Source organism: Amblyomma maculatum, chromosome 10 (genome assembly GCF_055883805.1).
Source record: "Amblyomma maculatum isolate TAMU_Amacu chromosome 10, ASM5588380v1, whole genome shotgun sequence".
In the NCBI taxonomy this organism is placed as follows: Eukaryota; Metazoa; Arthropoda; class Arachnida; order Ixodida; family Ixodidae; genus Amblyomma; species Amblyomma maculatum.
In genome coordinates, this window is record NC_139353.1 from 2,885,951 (window position 1) to 2,905,566 (window position 19,616).

General features: G+C 45.4%; 1 protein-coding gene across 1 annotated transcript; it reads left to right on the top strand.

Moving 5' to 3' along the window:
- Window positions 1-1,083: 1,083 nt before the first annotated feature.
- On the top strand, window positions 1,084-18,678 carry LOC146175400 (uncharacterized). Its single transcript, XM_084580802.1, has 7 exons — window positions 1,084-1,245; window positions 2,966-3,163; window positions 3,712-4,062; window positions 8,056-8,427; window positions 9,929-10,188; window positions 10,676-10,790; window positions 18,313-18,678. The coding sequence occupies exons 1-7, from the start codon at window positions 1,084-1,086 to the stop codon at window positions 18,676-18,678; spliced, it is 1,824 nt and encodes a 607-aa protein (XP_084436928.1).
- The last annotated feature ends 938 nt before the right edge of the window (window positions 18,679-19,616 follow it).

Consider the following 19,616-nt stretch of genomic DNA (forward strand, 5'->3'; position numbering starts at 1 on the left):
GCGCTAGCCTAATGCCTTGCTAGGCTTAATTTCGGATTCCGGCGCCCTCAACCATCTCACCGGCCTCAGGCGATCCTTGTGGATAAAGATCTATCAGTGAATTAATGGTTTGAGTATAATTGAACATCTAAAATTTTTCTTTGCCGGTAGGTGACACTGCTCAGCCTGAAGCTGTGGGACAGCATCTTCTAGAGAAGGAAGTGCCGGGAACAAAGGGTGGGGATAAGCTTGAATCCTCTATTCGTCGCCTTCATTATAACGATAATAGACTGACTAGACCGCCTCTTCTGAGACCCGTCGGGAAGCAATTATAGTGAAAAAAAGACAAACAAACAAAGAAAAGCGCCAGGGTATGGCTAATTTTGTAGTGTGCCAAGGAATAAAAGATAGTCCAAATTATTCTGTGGCCAATCCCCCTCGCGGGTATATGCCATTACCTAAGGGCACACAGCAACAACAGCTATTCATTACAACATCATCAAAGCAGTGCCTAATGGACAGTGTATTCTAGGCACTGTACTTATCTAGAGCCGCTTATATATGTGAAGAAATACACATAACGTTAACAATCGTCAGTGACCCCAAGATAGAAGTGGTTTAGTGACAAGGATAAAGAGCACATTTTGCTAGCCTTCGCTGTCCTTGAGCGTAGATAAGTACCAAGAGAAGCTGTAAGAACGACTATAACGCGGAACGTGGATAATTTCCACAGCAAACTCCTTAAAATTTGTGTGTGCGGCAATTTATTGCGTATGGTGCTGCATGCCCTCGCTCGCGCCGAAGATTTTCCTCGAGCTACGCGCACTTTCACGAGATCTCGTGCACCATCGATCGTGGCCTGACGCCACCGCTTCGTTTCTGAAGGCTTCATCTCTGAAAGACTCGGTGCTGTTCCGCAGCGAAGTCGCCGCACCTGAGGTGTTCGCTCTGAGGCCCTCAAGCTTTATCCCTGGCGCCTCCGTTTTGTCTTCGTTCCTGCAGTCACTGCATAAAAAAGGTGGGCCACTAGCACTGACGCAAGCAAACGCAGCCCGTCGTTCCTATCCGCAAGAATTGTCGAATAGGTAAGCCAGGCAACCAACCATGGCAAGATATATATTCTGGGATCCTTCCAAGTGGTATCGCTACTCGCCTCCCCGGGACGAAGACTTCGACGTCCTGAGCCAGCCCGAGAAGGAAAAGCGCCGCAAGAAGCGCCGCAGGGCTTCCGCCGCAGTCCGGCGGCACTCGAGAGCGGGCTCACTGGTGGGTTCACGAGCAGGCTCACGGGCGGGCTCGCTGGCACCTTCCATGCCTGTCCCTCATCTGGTACCACAACCTCCGCCGCCTCACCAGCGACATGACGCAGTATCAAGGGTAATGTGCAAACCGTTTGTGTTTGTGTGCAAAACCGTTTGTGTGTGAGGGTAATGTGTTCGTTTTCACCTGTTTTACACAAGGTGTCCCAGCTAACATTGAATCAATTATAAAAGACGGCCAAAGGCCTTTATCGGACTGAAATTACGCACATATTATTCATATATATGTAATGTTTCTGGTAGTATTTTTCGTTCCGCCAAATTTGATAATTCGTTCACATTCATACTGAGTTTTTGTGTATGGCTTTAAATGCTCATTTGTGAGTAGGAAAGTTGAATTGCGCGATGAAACCGATGCTACCCAGGTGCTTCCGGCGAGATAGGTTTCGGTAGTTCATTTTTGTGGACAAAACCAAAAGCCCACGCGAATTAAAAACACCTCGTGACAGCGTTCTCCGTGCGGCCAAATGCGCCGCTATTGTAACTCTCTCGTCCGCGACTAGATCGATTATTACTCTATCCCTGCATTTCCGCCGCCTCAGTTCAGGTGCTTCAGATATTAGAAAGCAGATACTGGGATTGGCAGACATCTTTTCTTTCCCGTTTTCTTTCTTTTTTTAGCTCTAATAAATAACCACTTCTCCTAGCTGCCTCGACGAACCAGACTCGTCACCAGGAGACTCATTCCTGGCTCGTGACGAGTACAGCTTGTGTGTTTTGTGTTCGCACTTATAGCGTCCGGTTTGCAATCCATAAAAATTTAGTTTGGCAGACAAATGGGGGTTGGGGCATTGAAGAAAATTTGGTATTTTGGCCCAAATTTGTTTTTTTATAAAAAGTTAAATTTCCTAAAAAATGTCCATTAGGTAACCAAAAAAAGTTAAATTTCCTAAAAAATGTCCATTAGGTAACCAATCGCACACAGCTGAAATTTAAGTTCGCCAGCGTCGATAGAGAATAGCGGAATACGGGAACAGGCAACATGTCAGAGGTCCCTTCGTTGGAAAGTTTCTGGCATTAAAAATCACATGCAGGTGACCCAACCACCGACTGATCGCAGGTCTAATGATATGTCCGTCGACGCAATTTTCTGGACTCATATTGCAAGGCTGAGGCTATACCACGGCGCATTTCTAACCGCGATGTCATTTTGACGGAGTTCTTTTCTGTGTAGCTTCGCGAGCTTGGATTGAGTAGCAGGAACCTTTATGAGTGCAACGTTCGCAGCGGCAGATGTCTTCAACTGTCGGGCAACACGAATTCACCCAAAGAGCCACGAAATTTGTTTTCACTGAGAACAAAAAATTAAAAACTTGAATTACTCACCGCCTCACTGACGCGATGTGGTCCTAGCCCAAAGCGCGATTCCTTGCACACTTGTTACTCGTGCCGCTGATGAACCCAGCATTCGTTGATTGTTGTCCTCGCTGCCTGTTCAACGGTTCTAGGCAAGCCTCTAGTGTCACTGTTTTAATGAGCGCCATGCTTTGCGGGCATAATTCCTATAAATTGGGAAGCCAAGATGCGCGAGCAGAGAAGTGTGATTGAAATATAGTCGTGGTACGCACAATCTAGTGTGAAATGACGTCGGGCGATGTTCAGGCTGTTGTTTTCTTGTGCACGAGCACGAGAAGATGCGGCATACTCTTTCATGATACTCCTGACAGGGATCCCTCGCGATGCCCATGGAGCCCGCGCAGCACGCCCAATCAGTGGAGAAGTCGCGGCAGAGAGCGGAAGCCGGCAACCAGTACCAGCCACTGTACCTGACCCCTGGACAAACGGCAGAGGTCGGTTACCAGTATGGCCCGTTGCCCCCTGTCATGTGGCCTCCCGCCTACCAGGATCCGCAAGTTCTGGCTACGGTAGGTGAATAATGTACCCGAAGTAATCTCCGCAAAATAAGACACTCAGCTAGTATACGCAATGTATGAGGGAGGTACGAAAAGAATTTCCACGAGGAATCGATATAGTAGCTGACGCTATACAGGTTGTCCATAAGAAAACTGTGCTGCGACGCCGCACGCAAAAAGGCCTGCCGCAGTACGTCTCGTGCAGCGTTTTTAGGCTCATGGTGAAAAATCTCGCGTGTGTTCGCGAGACGCCGCAGTGGGTTCTGACGTCACTAATTTCCCCCGTAAGGAAGTCGCAATAGGTTCTGACGAAGAAGCGAAAGAAAAAGTGAAATTATAAATAGTGCAAAAACGCGCAAGATGGAGGAACTTAGGCTTTTAAGCGAAGCTAACTACAATCCTTCAATTTTTCATCTAGTCGTGCGGCCTGCTACCGTCCTTTTAGCCAAGTTCTTTATACCCAACTAGCATACATAATATCATGCCCGTGTTGTGTCAGCCTCCGAACTATAAAGTCGCTTAAGACAACATGGAGTCAATGTGTGATGTGGTGTACACAGGGTGAGGTGTACCCTCTGCCGACTCAGGTCGACTACGCGGATGCGACAACGGCGGCGACTGGTGGGCAGTGGCCGATGATCTACGACAGTCGCAAGGTCGTGGGAAGCCGGCCCAGGGGGCGGGAGCGGCACATCACTGGCATCTGCGTGCTTTGCGCCGCCTGTCTCTTCTGCATGTTCGTGGCGGGCCTGATGATCTTGTTCAACGTAGATTCCGTCATTCCCTTGTGGGTGGGGACAAAGGAAAGGACACCGTTCGACTTAGACGACTTGACGAGAGAAGATGTGTCTGTAATCATATACCCGCTACGTCCCACGACGAACCAGACGACACAGCCAGTGGGGTTCCAAGTATGTATGAATACACTCTTCCCAATCAAAACAGCGATGCCTCATTGTTATATCCGGGCGCAGCCGTGTGGTTACAAAAAGAAAAAGGCTGCAGACGTCATTATTTGGGATTCGAACACAGATCTTGATGATTATAGTGTCTTTAACGGTTTAAAACTTCTCGACATTGAGCGACGTCCGTCATTGCATAGCGCTATCATCGTTGCCGCTGAGGCTTGGTGGTAAATGTGGCTTCGCCCGGGCACCTGCTAGCCGTGATTGTTAGCTCACAGGACAGAGAGGCCATCGCGGACAGGTCGTCTTCAACCACGCTGGAAGCCGTACTTTGGTTCAAATGTAAAGTTTCTGTGACAGTTATATAGCTGCACTCAGTACTCGCGTGGCAACGCTGAAGTGGATACGCAGTAGTAGTTGTTGATTTGCATCCATCTTGAGTAGGTTTATGTGGCGCTATTTTATAGTGGGACATGTGGTAGGTTGTGCTCACAAACTCAGATAAAGAGAAAAACGCTTTTCGTGTCCCTCCGTAGGCACTGCGTGCTTAGTGTCGGAATAACACGCGCATACAAGAGTCGAAGAAAGCAAAGAACACCAGCGCTAGACCCGAGGGTCAAAGCACGAATGCTTGTAAACTACTGTGCCATTGAGTAGAAATGATGACACGCGGAGTTTTCATGTGCTTACGAATATAATGAGCACACCTAACAGTAGCGCCTGCGTTGTTTTTTTCGTTTTTCCCTTGCTAGGATGGAGAACCATTTAGTCCAATGAGCCATTATAGGGCGATGCTTATTCTTTGGGGACATCAGTTTGCCAGGGCTTCGCTTGATAGGAACTCTTCCTGTCTTTTCGTCTTTTGAGTTTTTCTACGCGTCGAGGTCTGTATTATGGTTTACAACTGACCCAGTATGCAGTGCTAGGGTATTTTATGTGCTACTTTACCGCTTGTAGCCTCATTAAGGGGCGTAAAAGCTTGTGTTCTATTGAGCTTCAAGGTTTTTTCACGCAATGACATCTTGAACAGTAGATGTTCAAGATGTGCAGAAATTTTTGATGTGGAAAGGAACAAAAACGCGCGGAAAAACAGACTCGAAACAAACCAGTTGCCCCCAGTGTGACTCTGAAGGTCGTTGGCCACAGATAAGCAATACAGCTCGTTGCTTTATCTTCCCAGCGCTTGCTGGCGTGTGGTATCAATGCTAATTACCTCTTCAGTCATTTAGACGCAACGAAGAAGAATTGGGATTAAACGTTACGAGATGTGTCCACCGAGAACCTGTTTAATCTCTAGACACAACGTGTTTCTAGGCTCTCATCTGGTGTCTCTCTATAAGCCAATCCAGTTACAAGCTTTCCGGTACGGGCTGGTTGGTTGTGAATAATGAAATGTTAAACAGCGCGAAGGACAAGGAAGAAGATAGAGGATACACACCGAGCTCTTACTGACAACTGTTTTTATGTTCAGACATTCACAAGTATATATACATGACTTCCTGCGTGACAGAATGAATATGTGATGCCCACGCTGTAAGCGAGCCTATTATCATTTTTTCCCCTTAACAATAACGTCAGCTCTGTCAGATAACGCCAGAGAAGCAGAGCTAACGCATAGGTCACCAAGTTCTACAATTATTTTCGCTTCAATTATCGCTCTTGTAATGCGGTCTTTATTTTTTCTGTAAGTCCTGCACTTATCAAACAGATGTTTGCATTCTTTTTTACGCTCCTTTGTGCATTTGAGACTGTGAAGTGGCAGGCTTGGGTCTTAAGAATTAGTAAAATTCTTGCAATGCTATCTTATTCTGTCATTGAGGCACCGTTCAGTTCGCTATCTCCCCGCCTGATAATTCGTAAACCACTCCCTCAGTGCAGTCAACAAATCTCTATACTTTTTTTTTCTTTTTTTTTTGCATTCGGGAATTGGCTTTTTCACTTGTGAGATGCTGCGGAATTCCGTCTAAAGCTTGCAACGAAAATGAAAAGGAGTCTGTCAAAGAATCTCATAAGCCCGATGCGCGGCTGCCAGAAAGAATATTCTACAGTGCGCGTGGGCAGCTATGTTATTAAGAGCCCGCGCTTGTCTGAAGCCTTTCAGCTTGGATGGCTTTTATTCCGGCTGACATCGCTTGCACTCACTAGACGGGCGACTCTTAGGGGTGGAAGTGACATGGGGATGTGAAGGATGGTATAGAAAATCGTAAAAAAAAAATGATTAAGCGACTTCACGTGCAGCGTGTGTTATCGAACACATACGAACATAGAAGGCAGGGCAACATTCTGACGTAATCATACTCTTTCGCATTGATCACCACACTTCGTTGGCTAGGATAGTTTTCCAGAAATGAGAAATAGCAAATGATCCAATGCTGCAAGACCGCAGCGGTTGCAAGCGTTCTTCTTCTGACGGAGCATACGTCTAGGCGGAGATATAGGGTAAGAAGGAAATAACAGCTTATTAAACAATTCAGTTCGAAAAATGTACACCAGGTGTAGCCACATTCGCATGTAAACAGAACCGCGCACACATTATTGCTTGTTCCCTTACCATCTGACAGGAAACTATGATGTAATGCTCAATCAGGAAATACTTTTGAACTTGATATTGGTTTGTTTTGTGGGGTTTAACGTCCCAAAGCGACTCAGGCTATGAGAGACGCCGTAGTGGAGGACTCCAGAAATTTCGACTACCTAGGGTTCTTTAACGTGCACTGACATCGCACAGCACACAGGCGCCTTGCTTTTCTCCTCCATCGAAAAGCGACCACCGAGGCCGGGATTCGATCCCGCGTCCTTGGGAACAGTATCCGAGCGCCGTAACCACTGCTCCACCCCAGCGGGGCGAACTTATTGTACTAAATATTTTATGAAAAAATTGTACTTATATAATTTACTAGATTGTACTTATGTAATATTGTAGTAATATTGTACTAAATAATTTCTTCCTAGCGTTTTTCATTGCTTTGTGTGTAACAGTTTAACATAATTTTAATGATCACTTGAATACTTGCTCAATATCTTATTCACGGCACTTGTGTACTATGCCAGTCCTTTTTTTACTATTTTGCATTCCTTGTGAAAAAAAAAAAAAATATTGGAGGAGCGTTTCCGAGGCAGCGTTTTGTTTTGGAACGTCTGATATGCGTTGAAAGTGAAAGGATAATTAATCTACGTATGGAATGTATTTACCACAGACAAGGAAATAGGACGGATTGCATTTACTTAAGATAGGCGCACTCATTTATTGAATAAGCAGTACACCGCTGTCGTTATTTCTGGCCGGTAGAAGTTCCCTCAACTAGTTTTCAAGGTAATTGCGGTGAAATTAAGATGCAAGCAGCTTTAGCATCTACTTTTTGCTTTGGTGCCTGAAACGATTTGACCTGGCCTTGTTCCTGAAGGACATGGTGCGGAGCGTTGTCAAATGGAACTGCGCAATATAGCTACCGCACCTAGTTGCTTAAGCATTGTCATTGGTTCGAGTATACAAAGAGAATACGCTTTTTATGTTATTCATCTTGTTGTTTCGGAACAACAGAAGCAATTCGTAAGCCATTTACTATCGTGGTATCGGTCTACTCTTCCTTTTTTGAACGCTGTTTAAAGAAGGTTAGGCTTTGAAGCTTAACATCAAGTATTTGGTAGTAGGACATTCGTTTGCATGGTTACTCTGAGCCAGAAACTTACAGATCTCATGATGATGTCCATCACAATATATAAAGGACACCGCGCCACACACATTTACACCCATAACAATATACCTGTACTGAGCCGACATCATGGCCGTAGTCACATTGGCGGATGAGGATCAAGGTGTAAGCCAGTGGTTATCTCATCTTTGTACCGCCATCTTCTGTGATTTCAACTGTAGAACATTTGTTGAACACATCTGTGGTGCCCGGGACGTCATGCGCAGGCCATCTACAAGCACTGGAATTGCTATGTTTTCAAAATATTGGTACTGAATCCTAAGCTATAAATGACGCCCGTGCGCAGACGGCGAACACGATTGGCCCCCGGTACATCGACCGATACCACCGGACCGCATGTGTATTCCACGCAAGCGCCGACGGCCTGGAGGCCGTTTCCCCCGGCGGCCGGACGCGCTTCGGACTGTCGCTGTTCCCGTTCGCCCTGTGCCGCGTGGCGCTCTTTTGCTGCCCGTCGCTGGCGGCTAACGTGGAACCCGGCGAAGAGCACTCGGTCCCCATGATGGCCGAGTTCGCCTCGCGGGCGCGGATTACCGGCTTTGTGGAGCCCTTGATGATGCTGGGAGACGGCTCGCAGTCCAGCCAAATGGCTTTCGAGCAGCTGCTGTACGACTTGGAAGAGAGCAGTCTGCCGGATACCGTGGGGTCCTGGTACAAGGTAGAAATCGCCCTGCCTGCACGCCGTTTTGATCAGTCGGAAAACTCTCTCAGCTGTTTTGCGTTTGCCATGCTACATTTACGCAAAAGGCGGGGAAACAATACAAAGGTGGTGAAAGGATCGTCTTGTGCGCGATGTTGGGAAGACCATACAGTGTCTTGAGATGCATCCAAACCATGCACACAGCAGGCGTTATCGGATCTATCCTGGCTTGGACCTGTTTTAAAATGATATGGTCGTACGCAAACCGTCTGTGGGATGCCTCCCGAGTGAAGCCCTTTAAATGAAAAAAAAAAATAAAATGGAGGAAGAGGTTGTGAACAAGAGCGCGGGATGTCATTTCATCGTTTCCGAGAAGAACAGACAGTGCACTTCGTAGAGCGTTATGTATCAAAGCCTCAGGAATGGAAAACGAGATGCCGCGGCTATGCAAGCAGGCATTCGAAGGTATTGAATAGCAGTATACACGTATCCCACAAAATAAAACTGTGTCTTACATCCCCATTCCTTGTGATAGGAACGTTGAAGGTTAAAGCAAATGATTGAAAAAGAAATCAGGGGAATGCAACGAAAAATGGACAGGAAGATTGGGATTGTGGCGTTAGGAGATAGAAATGAAGCAAACAATCTCTAGAAACAACCACGAGTTATTGTCCTGGTCCTAGTCAAATAAGGGATAAAAATGGGTACAAGCAGAGCATAGAACACGAAGACAACAAACGCTAGCAGGTGGCGTCCGAGTTCAGGAGGGCAGGCAAATTATGTAGTTAGCGTGTATGAGGGTTCGGTAGGTAGACAAGGGCATTTAATTGGAGGGATATGGGAGGTCTCTGTCATGTCATTGACGTAATGGTGGCGATATAATAAAGATTGTTGTACGCTTGATGATTGCAAACTTCTAGCTGAAATGACGTTTATGCCTGGCTTATGCATTTGGCGATTTCCTGGTCTAGACGGCCGGAAAAGCAGCTTTTTGCAAAGAGCTGGAGGGCTGTTCACGCAGTTGGATACAGATTGCACTGTCAGCTGTAAACGCAGTCGTGTTGAATAAAGCCGTCGTGCGGATCATGAATCTCTTAATTGGCGGTCAGGGAAAATGTGACGGAGTCACATAGCAAATTGGCCACATGTCGCATGACTTACTATGGCGTCATGTCATGTCATGCCATTCATTCATTCATTCATTCATTCATTCATTCATTCATTCATTCATTCATTCATTCATTCATTCATTCATTCATTCATTCATTCATTCATTCATTCATTCATTCATTCATTCATTCAAATAGCCAATCAGTCAACAAATCGACTCTGTTTTTTGACCTGTTGAGTATATCATCTTTAGCTGTCTCCCAGTGAAAACCTTTCTACGCCTTTGACGCGTTTAGCGCGTATTTAACATCTTTTTACGTTTTAGATGTGCACCTATCTTTTCGATATGATTTCATCAAATTTATTGGGCTTCATTCATTGCATGATCGGATGCAATATTTAAATTCAGAGGCGCAAATACGCGGGAGTGGTTCTCCGCTTCCCTGAGGAAGTTTCTGCGGACACCTGGTTGCGCATACCTCATCTGCTGGGGCAGCTGGCCCAGAAACTGGCAGCCTCCCCGGGCCTCAACGTTCGTCTGGGCGTCGCCTTGCGCCAGGATGCTCAGGGAGCGGACCTCAGGGGTCTCGCTGCCATGTTGGGCCAAGTCTCCGTCTTCCTGCTGCCGCCGGCCATGCCGCTTGAGCGATACACGGGAAATACGTTCAGGTATGCCGAACCACAATACAGAGTGGTCTAATAACCGAAAGAGATTGCAGCTAGACACGCTCGAAACGCATCTGATGCTGAAATGCACTCACATCGACTGCCCATACGTTTTTCTGTCATCTTTTACTGTGACAGTGGCATCTGCGACGTAGCAGCAAAACGCTCGCTATGTCCTCATCGCGGCATTGAGTACCTCTACCGAAGCCAAGTTGCGAGGGCAAGAGAGCAAGAGTGGTCAGCTATGCGCAAGGTGTTTATCTCGAGGCGGGAAGGACCGTTAAGCATGAAAGAGAAACGGGGAAATGACATTTTTTAAAGAGATTGTCTGGTGGTTACTGTATGGGTAGCATTATAACATGCGGATTGTACAATAACTGGTAATTCATGTCTGAGCTGATGACTTCGTCCAACTTCTTATCATTTTCGATCTCGTCTCATAATATCTCTACTGTCACTATAAAAGACCCGTGATTTTCACCTCTTGCAGCTACTACAGCGAGTCGACGCTGGCCTCACTGTCGCAGCTCTACAGCAACCACTTCATGCCTGACCAGGCACAAACCGCCTGTTACCTACTTCCGGCGGATACCTACACCTTTCAGGTAGTACCTTTTTTATTTGCATTCTAGCTGCATATCGCTTTATGCAAAAATAAACGTCAGAGTAAAATGTTTAGATACCGGAGTAGTCACGGCTGAGGACCATGATTGCGGGCGTGCAGCTCCCCGGGTATATGACTATTATCTCTGGGGAGCACACCTTCTTCTTCTGTATACAGTGCAGGTTAGATGTAATGCGATGGCCCCGCGTTCAGATGTGAGGTGCTTTTCGATTCATATTGAGAATTCCCCGTACATCACAATCTCTGTCGACTGAGCTAAGAACTTGATTTACCAATGTTACAGTAGGTTTGTTAGAAACGTTTGTCGCTCACTACGGACTGCCTCTGCTTCCGCCTGTCTCCATATCTTGCTTCCTACACCACATCCTTTGCCGACCAGTGTACAGGCCCTAGCCAAGCAGTTCCCACCTCTAGATCGTTTCTTTTTCATTTATGTTCAAACATCGTGCGCTTTTGAAAAACAAACGTCACCAACACAATGTCAGTAACCAACTATCCCAATTAGAAACCCTTTTGATTTTAACAGAGCACGTTGTTGGGCTAGTCGGTCATACATACTTAAAAAAGGGAATTGCGCTAAAAAAGACACGGACGAGAAGGGGACATGGACGGCACCTTTTTACGTACCTTTTGATTTTAATTTATGACTGCTTCTGATTGAGCCACTCGGGCCTTTTATATGAAAGTGACACAGACATGCAGACGCAAAGTGACGCGAATAACCTTGAACAGCCGCGAAGAAGACGAAGACGAAGAAGACGAAAACAAAGACGAAGACGAAGAAGATGAAGACGATGGAGATGAAGAAGACAAAGAAGACGAAGTCGAAGGAGAAGAAGACGACGATGAAGAAGAAGAAGAAGACAAATAAGGTGAAGACGAAGAAGAAGACGACGAAGACGAAGGAAAAGAAGAACACTCGGCCACCCGCTTTCACACGCTTTCAATGTGTAATCTTTACACCGGCGACTGTTCAGTTCGTCGTCGATGGCCTCGTCACTTTCACTCTGCTCGCTGTTAAAACTGGTGGTAGTTAAAAGCCGTCTTTGAGCCTCTTGTCGTCGTTTCGCCTGGCGCTCCTCTCTTTGCTTAGGGGTCTCCACTGCTCGTTTGTGTCGATTCCTCTCATTGTATCGTTCTTTTCTGCGTTCGGAATCTTCGTTAGTTGTCGTGCTCGCCGCACTCAAATGACGCTCAGCGTCTCTTTGTCGCCGTGTAACAAGGCGAGCCTCCTGCTCTTCCGGCGTTTCAGCAGCTTGTTGAGCCCTACGTCCGGCATTTCTCGGCTCCTTCTCGGCCAATTTCCACGCCACCATTTCAGCATCGTCTTCTTCCATAGCCTAACATCGCACAGCACACGACGCCACTTCGTTTCGCCTCCATCGAAACGCAGCCGCCGAGGCCGGGATTCGATCCCGGGAACTCCGGCACAGTAGTCGGGCGTCTTACCGCTGCACCACCCCTTGGATCCACTGACCATAGCGTCGGACGCCCTTTGCTCCTTGACGATCGGCTCAGTATTGGGTTGCTAGTCCCGGTTTTGTCTTTCTCCTGTGCTTCTTTTGTTCTCTGTTGACTAACGCACGCGGTGACATTGTCAATTTAAGGTAATGTCGACGCAGTCCCCCGGCCAAGGGCGCTCCCCTTGGTCGGCTTCTGACCGATGATCTGCCCTTGGAAGCTTTTCAGAGCTCCGGTGTCCGTAACATCCCTGTGGCACTCGTACCTAAGGATGGGGGCACCATTAAAATGAACAACCCAGGAGCTGTTCGAGCTGCCCTTCAGGAAATCACTTCCTTCTACGAAGGAATAGCCGAGGTGCGCCAATTTGGTCGCGGCGGGATTCTTTGCCGTTCGCAAGAACTATCATGCATAAAGGACCTGCTAAAATGCTCCTCTTTCGCCTCTCATCAGGTAAGCAGTTTTATCCCTTCACACCTGGCTTGCACAAGAGGTTTAGTCCGAGGTGTAGATTCCTCATTAAGTCCACAAGAAACACTTGACCTTCTTTCCGCGGCAGGCGTTGTTGCGGTCTATCGCTGTAGCCGGGAGCTAAATAATGTTCGTGTGCCGACAGAATCGGTTATTGCTACATTTGCAGGCACAGTCTGTCCATCGGAGATTAAAGCGTGGCCTTTAATATTCAGAGTTGATCACCTACCATCAAAGCCTCTGCAGTGCAACAACTGTTGGCGTTATGGCCATACTGCAGGCGGTTGCAAATCCACTTTGCGGTGTTGCAAATGCGGTGAAGCACATAAAACACTTATGCTCTGATCAAATTCTCAAATGTTGTCTTTGCGGCGAACTTCACTCAGCAAATTCTTTGGAATGTCCCTCTAGAGCGCATGAAATGAAAATTCTGGAGATTATTGACCGTAAACGTTGCTCGAGGCGTGAGGCAATTCAGGAAATTAAAGACAGAGCTCATGGGTATGCAGGTGTGTCGGCCCGTTCAGGAGCTCCATTAGATTCCACGATGTCTAAAACCATAATAACTGCTATGGAAGCAACCATGACCAAAATGGTGGATAGGATTGTGACAATAGTCACAGAATGCATATCCAATGTTCTAGCAGCTAATAATACTCAGACTGTGCAACCTGCTATGGTTTCTTCTACGGCACCTGGACATTCACTATCAGTGCAGCACTCATTAGCTGCAATGTCTTGTTCGCAAAATGAGTCTCTTTCCGCATTACCTATGCTTAATTCCAACAAGTCAGACGAGGCTCACGATGCAGATATGGATGAGACAGATACGCGAATTCTAAAACGCAGTGGATCCCCGTTGTCAAACCCGTCATCACCTCGCCCACAAGCAAAATCAAAAAAGCAACAGCTAGGATCTAAACCAAAGGAAAACATTTTGGGGCAGGCTGTTGCTGCTGCCCGGATTACATAAACATAGGAAAGTTAAAAGTTCTTCAGTGGAATTGTAGATCTCTTCTTTCAGCTACTACAGATTTAGTTTATCTTTCTTTAAAACATAATCCAGAAATAATTGTTTTACAAGAAACTTGGCTTACAACTGAAAAACATTTTCACTTACAAAATTATCTATCATTTCGACAAGATCGCCAGTCAAGAGGTGGTGGGTTACTAATTCTAGTTTCTTCAAAATTTTGTCATAGGGCTAAGATTTCCTTTCAATATTCTAGTTTAGATTCAGAATTATTGGCTCTAGATTTTGAAATTCCAGGGTTCAGTCCGTTTACATTAGCGAATATTTATTTCCCTCATGGTGTTCACGACACCAGATCTCTAGACCACCTACTAGTTAATTGTCAAAATTCGGTTATTTTGGCTGGAGATTTTAATTCGCACCATGTATCGTGGGGTTACAAGACGGATCCCTGCGGCAAGCGTCTGTGGGATTGGCTTTCAGACAATAACCTTCACTGCATGAATTCTGGCTTACCAACTTTTGTACGTGCTCACAGTCAATCTGTGATAGATTTAACTTTTTCAAACACTAGTGTTTCTATACTAAATTGGTCGACAATTGATGGTGGCACCTCCGACCATATACCTATTGTTTTTGAGGTTAACTGCCGCTTAACTCTGCCGACATCTCAGTTGAGATCATACGTAAATTATAACCAGTTTCACTCATTTTTGATTTCGTCTCTTGAGTCTGTGGTTGAGTCTACGGAAGAGTTAAAATCGCAAACATTATGCCAGGCTATTGCATCCTGTCGTAAGAAGTGTGAATTTTTAGTACGTACATCTAAAGGCAATGGATCACCAAAATGGTGGAATGCAGATTGTTCGCGCGATTATAGAAGAAGAAAGGCTGCATGGAAGAAGCTCCTTCACAACCAGTGCCCCAAAAATTGGCATGATTATAAATTTTTTGCAGCTGCATTTAAACGCACAGTCGCACAAGCGAAAGATAATTATGATAATGAGTATTTCAATTACCTTTCACAATCTAATAACAGACGTGCACTTTTCAGGTTTTTAAAATCGCGGAAAAAGATTCCTGTCTCAGAAAATTTACCCTCATGTGTTTCGACTCCTCAAGAAGCTCTTAGAACAGTAGAAAACATCGCTAAAGGTTTAGAAAAGCGTTTTTTGTCAACACTTCCCAAATACCCTACGTTAGTAGGCCCAGTATATACGGTTAAGGATGTTCCTAAAATTACTTTTTCTCAGCTTTCTTCGATTATAATGACGTTGCCAACTGCTGCGCCTGGCCCTGACGGAGTAACGTCAAAAATGTTAAAAATCCTCTTTGAAGTGTCTCCAAATTCCTTGTTAGAATTGGTAAATTATTCAATTATTCATTCTTGGATACCTGGTGACTGGAAACTAGCCAAAGTGATTCCTTTACGGAAACACAATGGCGGTGGCTATACTTTGGAAAATATCAGACCAATATCTTTAACATCAAACTTGGTAAAATTAATTGAAAGGGTCGTACTCAAACGTGTTACCGAGTTTGTCGAACAAAAACATATTCTTAGTCCCTGTCAAATCGGATTTCGAGCAAAATTTTCAATATGGAATGCACATACCGACCTTGAGAGTCGAATTCTTCTTGCGCGGCGCAAAAAAATGCATGCTGCATTGGTGACTCTAGATATAGAGAAGGCTTATGATAGTGTAGAGCCCCGAATTTTATTGCACACATTAGAATCGCTATGCTTTCCACAATACTTAATTGATTGGATATCTACATTCCTACAAAACAGACAATTTTACTGTTCATTGAATGGAGTACATTCTAGCAAATATCAACAAACCAGAGGTGTCCCTAAAGGGGCAGTTCTCTCGCCCGTGCTCTTTAACATTTTAATGAGTTCAATTCCCACTCATCAGGAGATCCGCACGTATGTCTATGCGGATGACATCGCATTCTTTACGGCTGCACCTGACATTCAATCCCTCAACAGGCGCCTGCAATCGTACCTAAGCTTCCTTCAAAATTGGTTAGATGACCTAAAATTTAAATTAAATGTTAAAAAGTGCGCGTTCCTTGTTTTCCAAATTCAGGATCCGGTAACTCTTGCTCTAACATTTAAGCAGGAAATGATTCCTCAAGTTAAGTCTTTGAAATATCTAGGGGTGATTTACGATGACCATCTGGCATGGAGGGATCACATTGAACATGTTGCAGCGAAGGGGGCACGTGCTGTGGGTATGTTGCGCAGGTTAAGCAGTCCAAGGTCTGGGATGCGGCGAGACGCACTATTAATGATTTATGTTATGTATGTCCGCCCAATTATAGAATTTGGATCTGTGTTATTTTCTGGTTCACCTGCTTACAAAATTCGTCCGCTTGTTCTTTTAGAGCGGGAAGCGCTTAGATTATGCCTTGGGCTCCCCAAATTCGTGGCTAATAATGTATTATACCTTGAAGCCCGAATACCACCGTTAATAACTAGATTACAATTCTTGACTGTCCAGACGTATCTGAAAATATATGAATCACAATTCCACCGCTCCATATCAATTTTTTGTTGCGAGCCAGACTCCTTTTTTGGAGTCGTATGGCCTCGGTTTCATACCCCGCAGGTAATTCTAGTGCAAAATCTGTTACAACCTTTGCACGTAATCCTTTCTAACATCTTTCCAACAAAAGTAAGTGCATCGTCGGTTCAAATTATCTTTGATGACATTTTCCCAAATAATGCGAAACACTTAGCACCTCACATTTTAAATGGATTATTAGAAGATCATTTACAAAGTCTTCCCGTTAGCATAACAATAGCAACGGATGCTTCTCAATTTAATGAAAAAGCCGGCGTTGGAATATACTGTCCGCTTTTAGACTGGGCTTTTTCAGTCCGTCTTCCGGATTTTACTCCAATTTTCCAGGCGGAGTTGCTGGCGGTGGTGCTTGCTCTGCGCAAACTAGACACAACATACTCAACAGTGGCTGTAATTACAGACTCTTATTCTTTGTGCTTGTCGCTTTCTTCGAATATGGATTCGCAAATTTTAAACACCTTTCTTTCATTGCTCCCCTCACATTTGAGGCTCATACATATAGTGTGGGTACCAGGACACAGCAATGTGACAGCCAATGAGATTGCAGACAGACTAGCCAAAGATTCTCTGAACGGCCCTGTATTGCCCATCCTCCCGGCAACAGCGTACATAACAGCAGCAAGATTTCGGCGGCGTGCCTTATTAAGCACGCAGTCTGGATCTATTTTATCCTCGGATGACTACCTGCACCTCAAGTATTCGTGGAATAGGAAATCATGTCAATCAAGGCAGACTGAGGTCTCTCTAACAAGGCTACGCTGTCGTATTCCGCCCCTAAATTTCTATATGCACAGGTCTGGTTTGGCGCTTTCTCCTGTCTGCGCATTCTGCGGGGAACCGGAAACAATAGACCATTTCTTGATATTTTGCCGCCGTTTTACCATGATGAGAAAACGGTACTTAGAGAAGCCGTTACAACAGCTGGGTCTTAATTTGAGCAGCCAAATTTTATTATCGTTCGGTGCCACCATGCTTGGGTACAGCCACAGGTATGTTTTCAACGCCATTCAAAACTTCTTAATAGAAACAAAACGTCTACCTGACTAATATGCTTTGAAGTTTTATTCTGTACATATAAATCTTACTATTCTCTTACTGCGTGCGTTAGTATTTACTATTATATATTTTGGTTTATCATATCTACATTTCCTTTTCTATTCCCTAGCATTTATTATTATTATTTTTTTTTCACGATGTAGTTATACATCTCAAAATCTAATATCTCTGCACCCCAATTCTTGGCCGATCCCCCTGTGTGGGTATGTGCCATCACATTAGAGGAGAACAACAACAACAACAACAACAACAACAATGCTTTCGCTCCACATTCGGTGCAGCAGCACTGAGTCCTTCTCATTTATGTGGGCTGGTAAATTACGCTCTCGCGTCATACCCTAAAAGGATGAGCTTAGGTGTCCCCAATAATGTAGCACTTCACACTGATAGGGCGTCATAGGGGAACAATGTAGCAGGCAAAAGGAGTTTCCGCCGTTGCTTTCGAAATTCAGTTAGGGTTAACCAGAGCTATACCACAACAAATTGTTTGTTATTGTTTTAAGCCTCACTATATACAATTTTGGGAGGAAGCCTGCATATTAGATTACTACACATGAAATGTTCTTGTAGTGCTGAGGGTGTTGGTCATAACGGTTCGAATGTGGCCTTCAGATATCTGTCGTAGAACCTGGCAAAGTTCCAGCTTCCGCCGAAATTCATTCTCAAAAAGGTGTAATTTCTGAATAATGCGAGACGGGTCTTATCTTCAGCTCTTGAAAGACAAGGGTTTTCTAAATTTATCAGAAAATAATGACTGAAATGGTTTACCAGTACGATCGCATGGCCAGTGCACCATGATGCCCACGGCATGTGGCGGCATATAAGAATGGGCTATGAGGCAGTGGTACGTAATGGCGTCATCTCATGCGTGCATGACTGCATGATTTTGACTTCATTAGCAGATGCCAGAAAATGCCGTTTCTGAAGGTGCCAACGGCTGTTCTTCGCAGACAGCGTCACGCACCAACCACACGCCGATACCGGTGCAGCACTCACTAAGGGCCGGCATACAGGGCCCGGTGACCATGGTGCCAGGACGCATGGCCTACTTCGAATCGTGCCGCGTGGTCGTCGACCAGTCGTACGTCAGGGCGGACCTTAAGTACGGCGTGGTGGCCTCGCGCGGAGACTCGTGGCTTTCCTACACTAAGCCGCATCTCCTAGGGCGCTTCGCGGATGCCCTGCACGACAACGCATCGGCTACCTGCCTGGGCCTCTGGAACCCGCATTGGGACGACTTCGCCTCGTTCTGCGGAGAAGGAGCCTACCCTTATGCACGCACCCTCTTCAGACACTACTTCGATGTCCACCCCTAGCGTCGGGAGGCGGCGCCAGTGCTGATCATGACTATGGCGGGCAGTGTTTCCATTCAAAGGCGACAACATATACCTCGGCGATGTTATTGAATAATTCAGAATTAGATTTTCATTTTTTTTTCTTCACTCTAGCTACATCAGAGAAAACTATTTATGGCAGTGCATAGATGGCGAAAATACCACACTTTTACATGAATAGGAGCTATAACATCACCTCTAAGAAAAAAAAAATGTTTGTCTCGGTAAGGTAGGGCATCACAAAGGGTATATACGTGGACAACCGCTTGCACGAGCTTCAGTGTCAGATGCAGTGGACAATAGGGTAGAAAGAAACCACGCCAAAATATTGGAATTTAGGTTTCGAGGAATACATAGTGCAGAATACGCAACATTTGATTTAAATCTTTCACGTGTAAATAACTCAATCAGAATTTAAAAACGGCACTGATAAACATAAAATAAAAATAACTGCTACTCATACAAGAACTGCTGTTTTACAAGCCGTGACCTCCATTAAGATCCCTATCTGCAATTGTTTTTCTGCGCAAGTGATTGATTGATGACTGGTGCGGTATATGATATGAGCTTCCTAAGTTATATCCGCTATGCCAGTGCTGTATTGGAAGGCTTCGAAAATTTCGATCTCCTGGGGTTTTTCAACATGCAGTGGATTCACACATGGGCATCTCGTGTTTCACTCCCATTGAACTCGAATTCTTGGATCCATTCAGCAGGCGAGCACGCCAAGCACTGAGACATCGCAGCGGTGACACTTAAAAAAGGTGATGATTCACTCCATCAGAGTGTGCTACTTCGGTGACCATTTCTTCAATGATTGAAAATAAACGGCGTTGTAAACAGTTCAGCGTACGGGCGTCCTCCAGCCTCGTGTCCAGCGTGTCCAGGCATACACCTGACCCTACGTTGGCTCATTGGAA

Bases quoted from the DNA above. Each gene is read 5' to 3' on its own strand.
- LOC146175400 (XM_084580802.1), top strand. From the start codon at position 1,084: ATGGCAAGATATATATTCTGGGATCCTTCCAAGTGGTATCGCTACTCG. The intron at 1,246-2,965 runs GTGGGTTCACGA...TACTCCTGACAG, and splicing joins ACTCGAGAGCGGGCTCACTG to GGATCCCTCGCGATGCCCAT. The intron at 8,428-9,928 runs GTAGAAATCGCC...ATTTAAATTCAG, and splicing joins CCGTGGGGTCCTGGTACAAG to AGGCGCAAATACGCGGGAGT.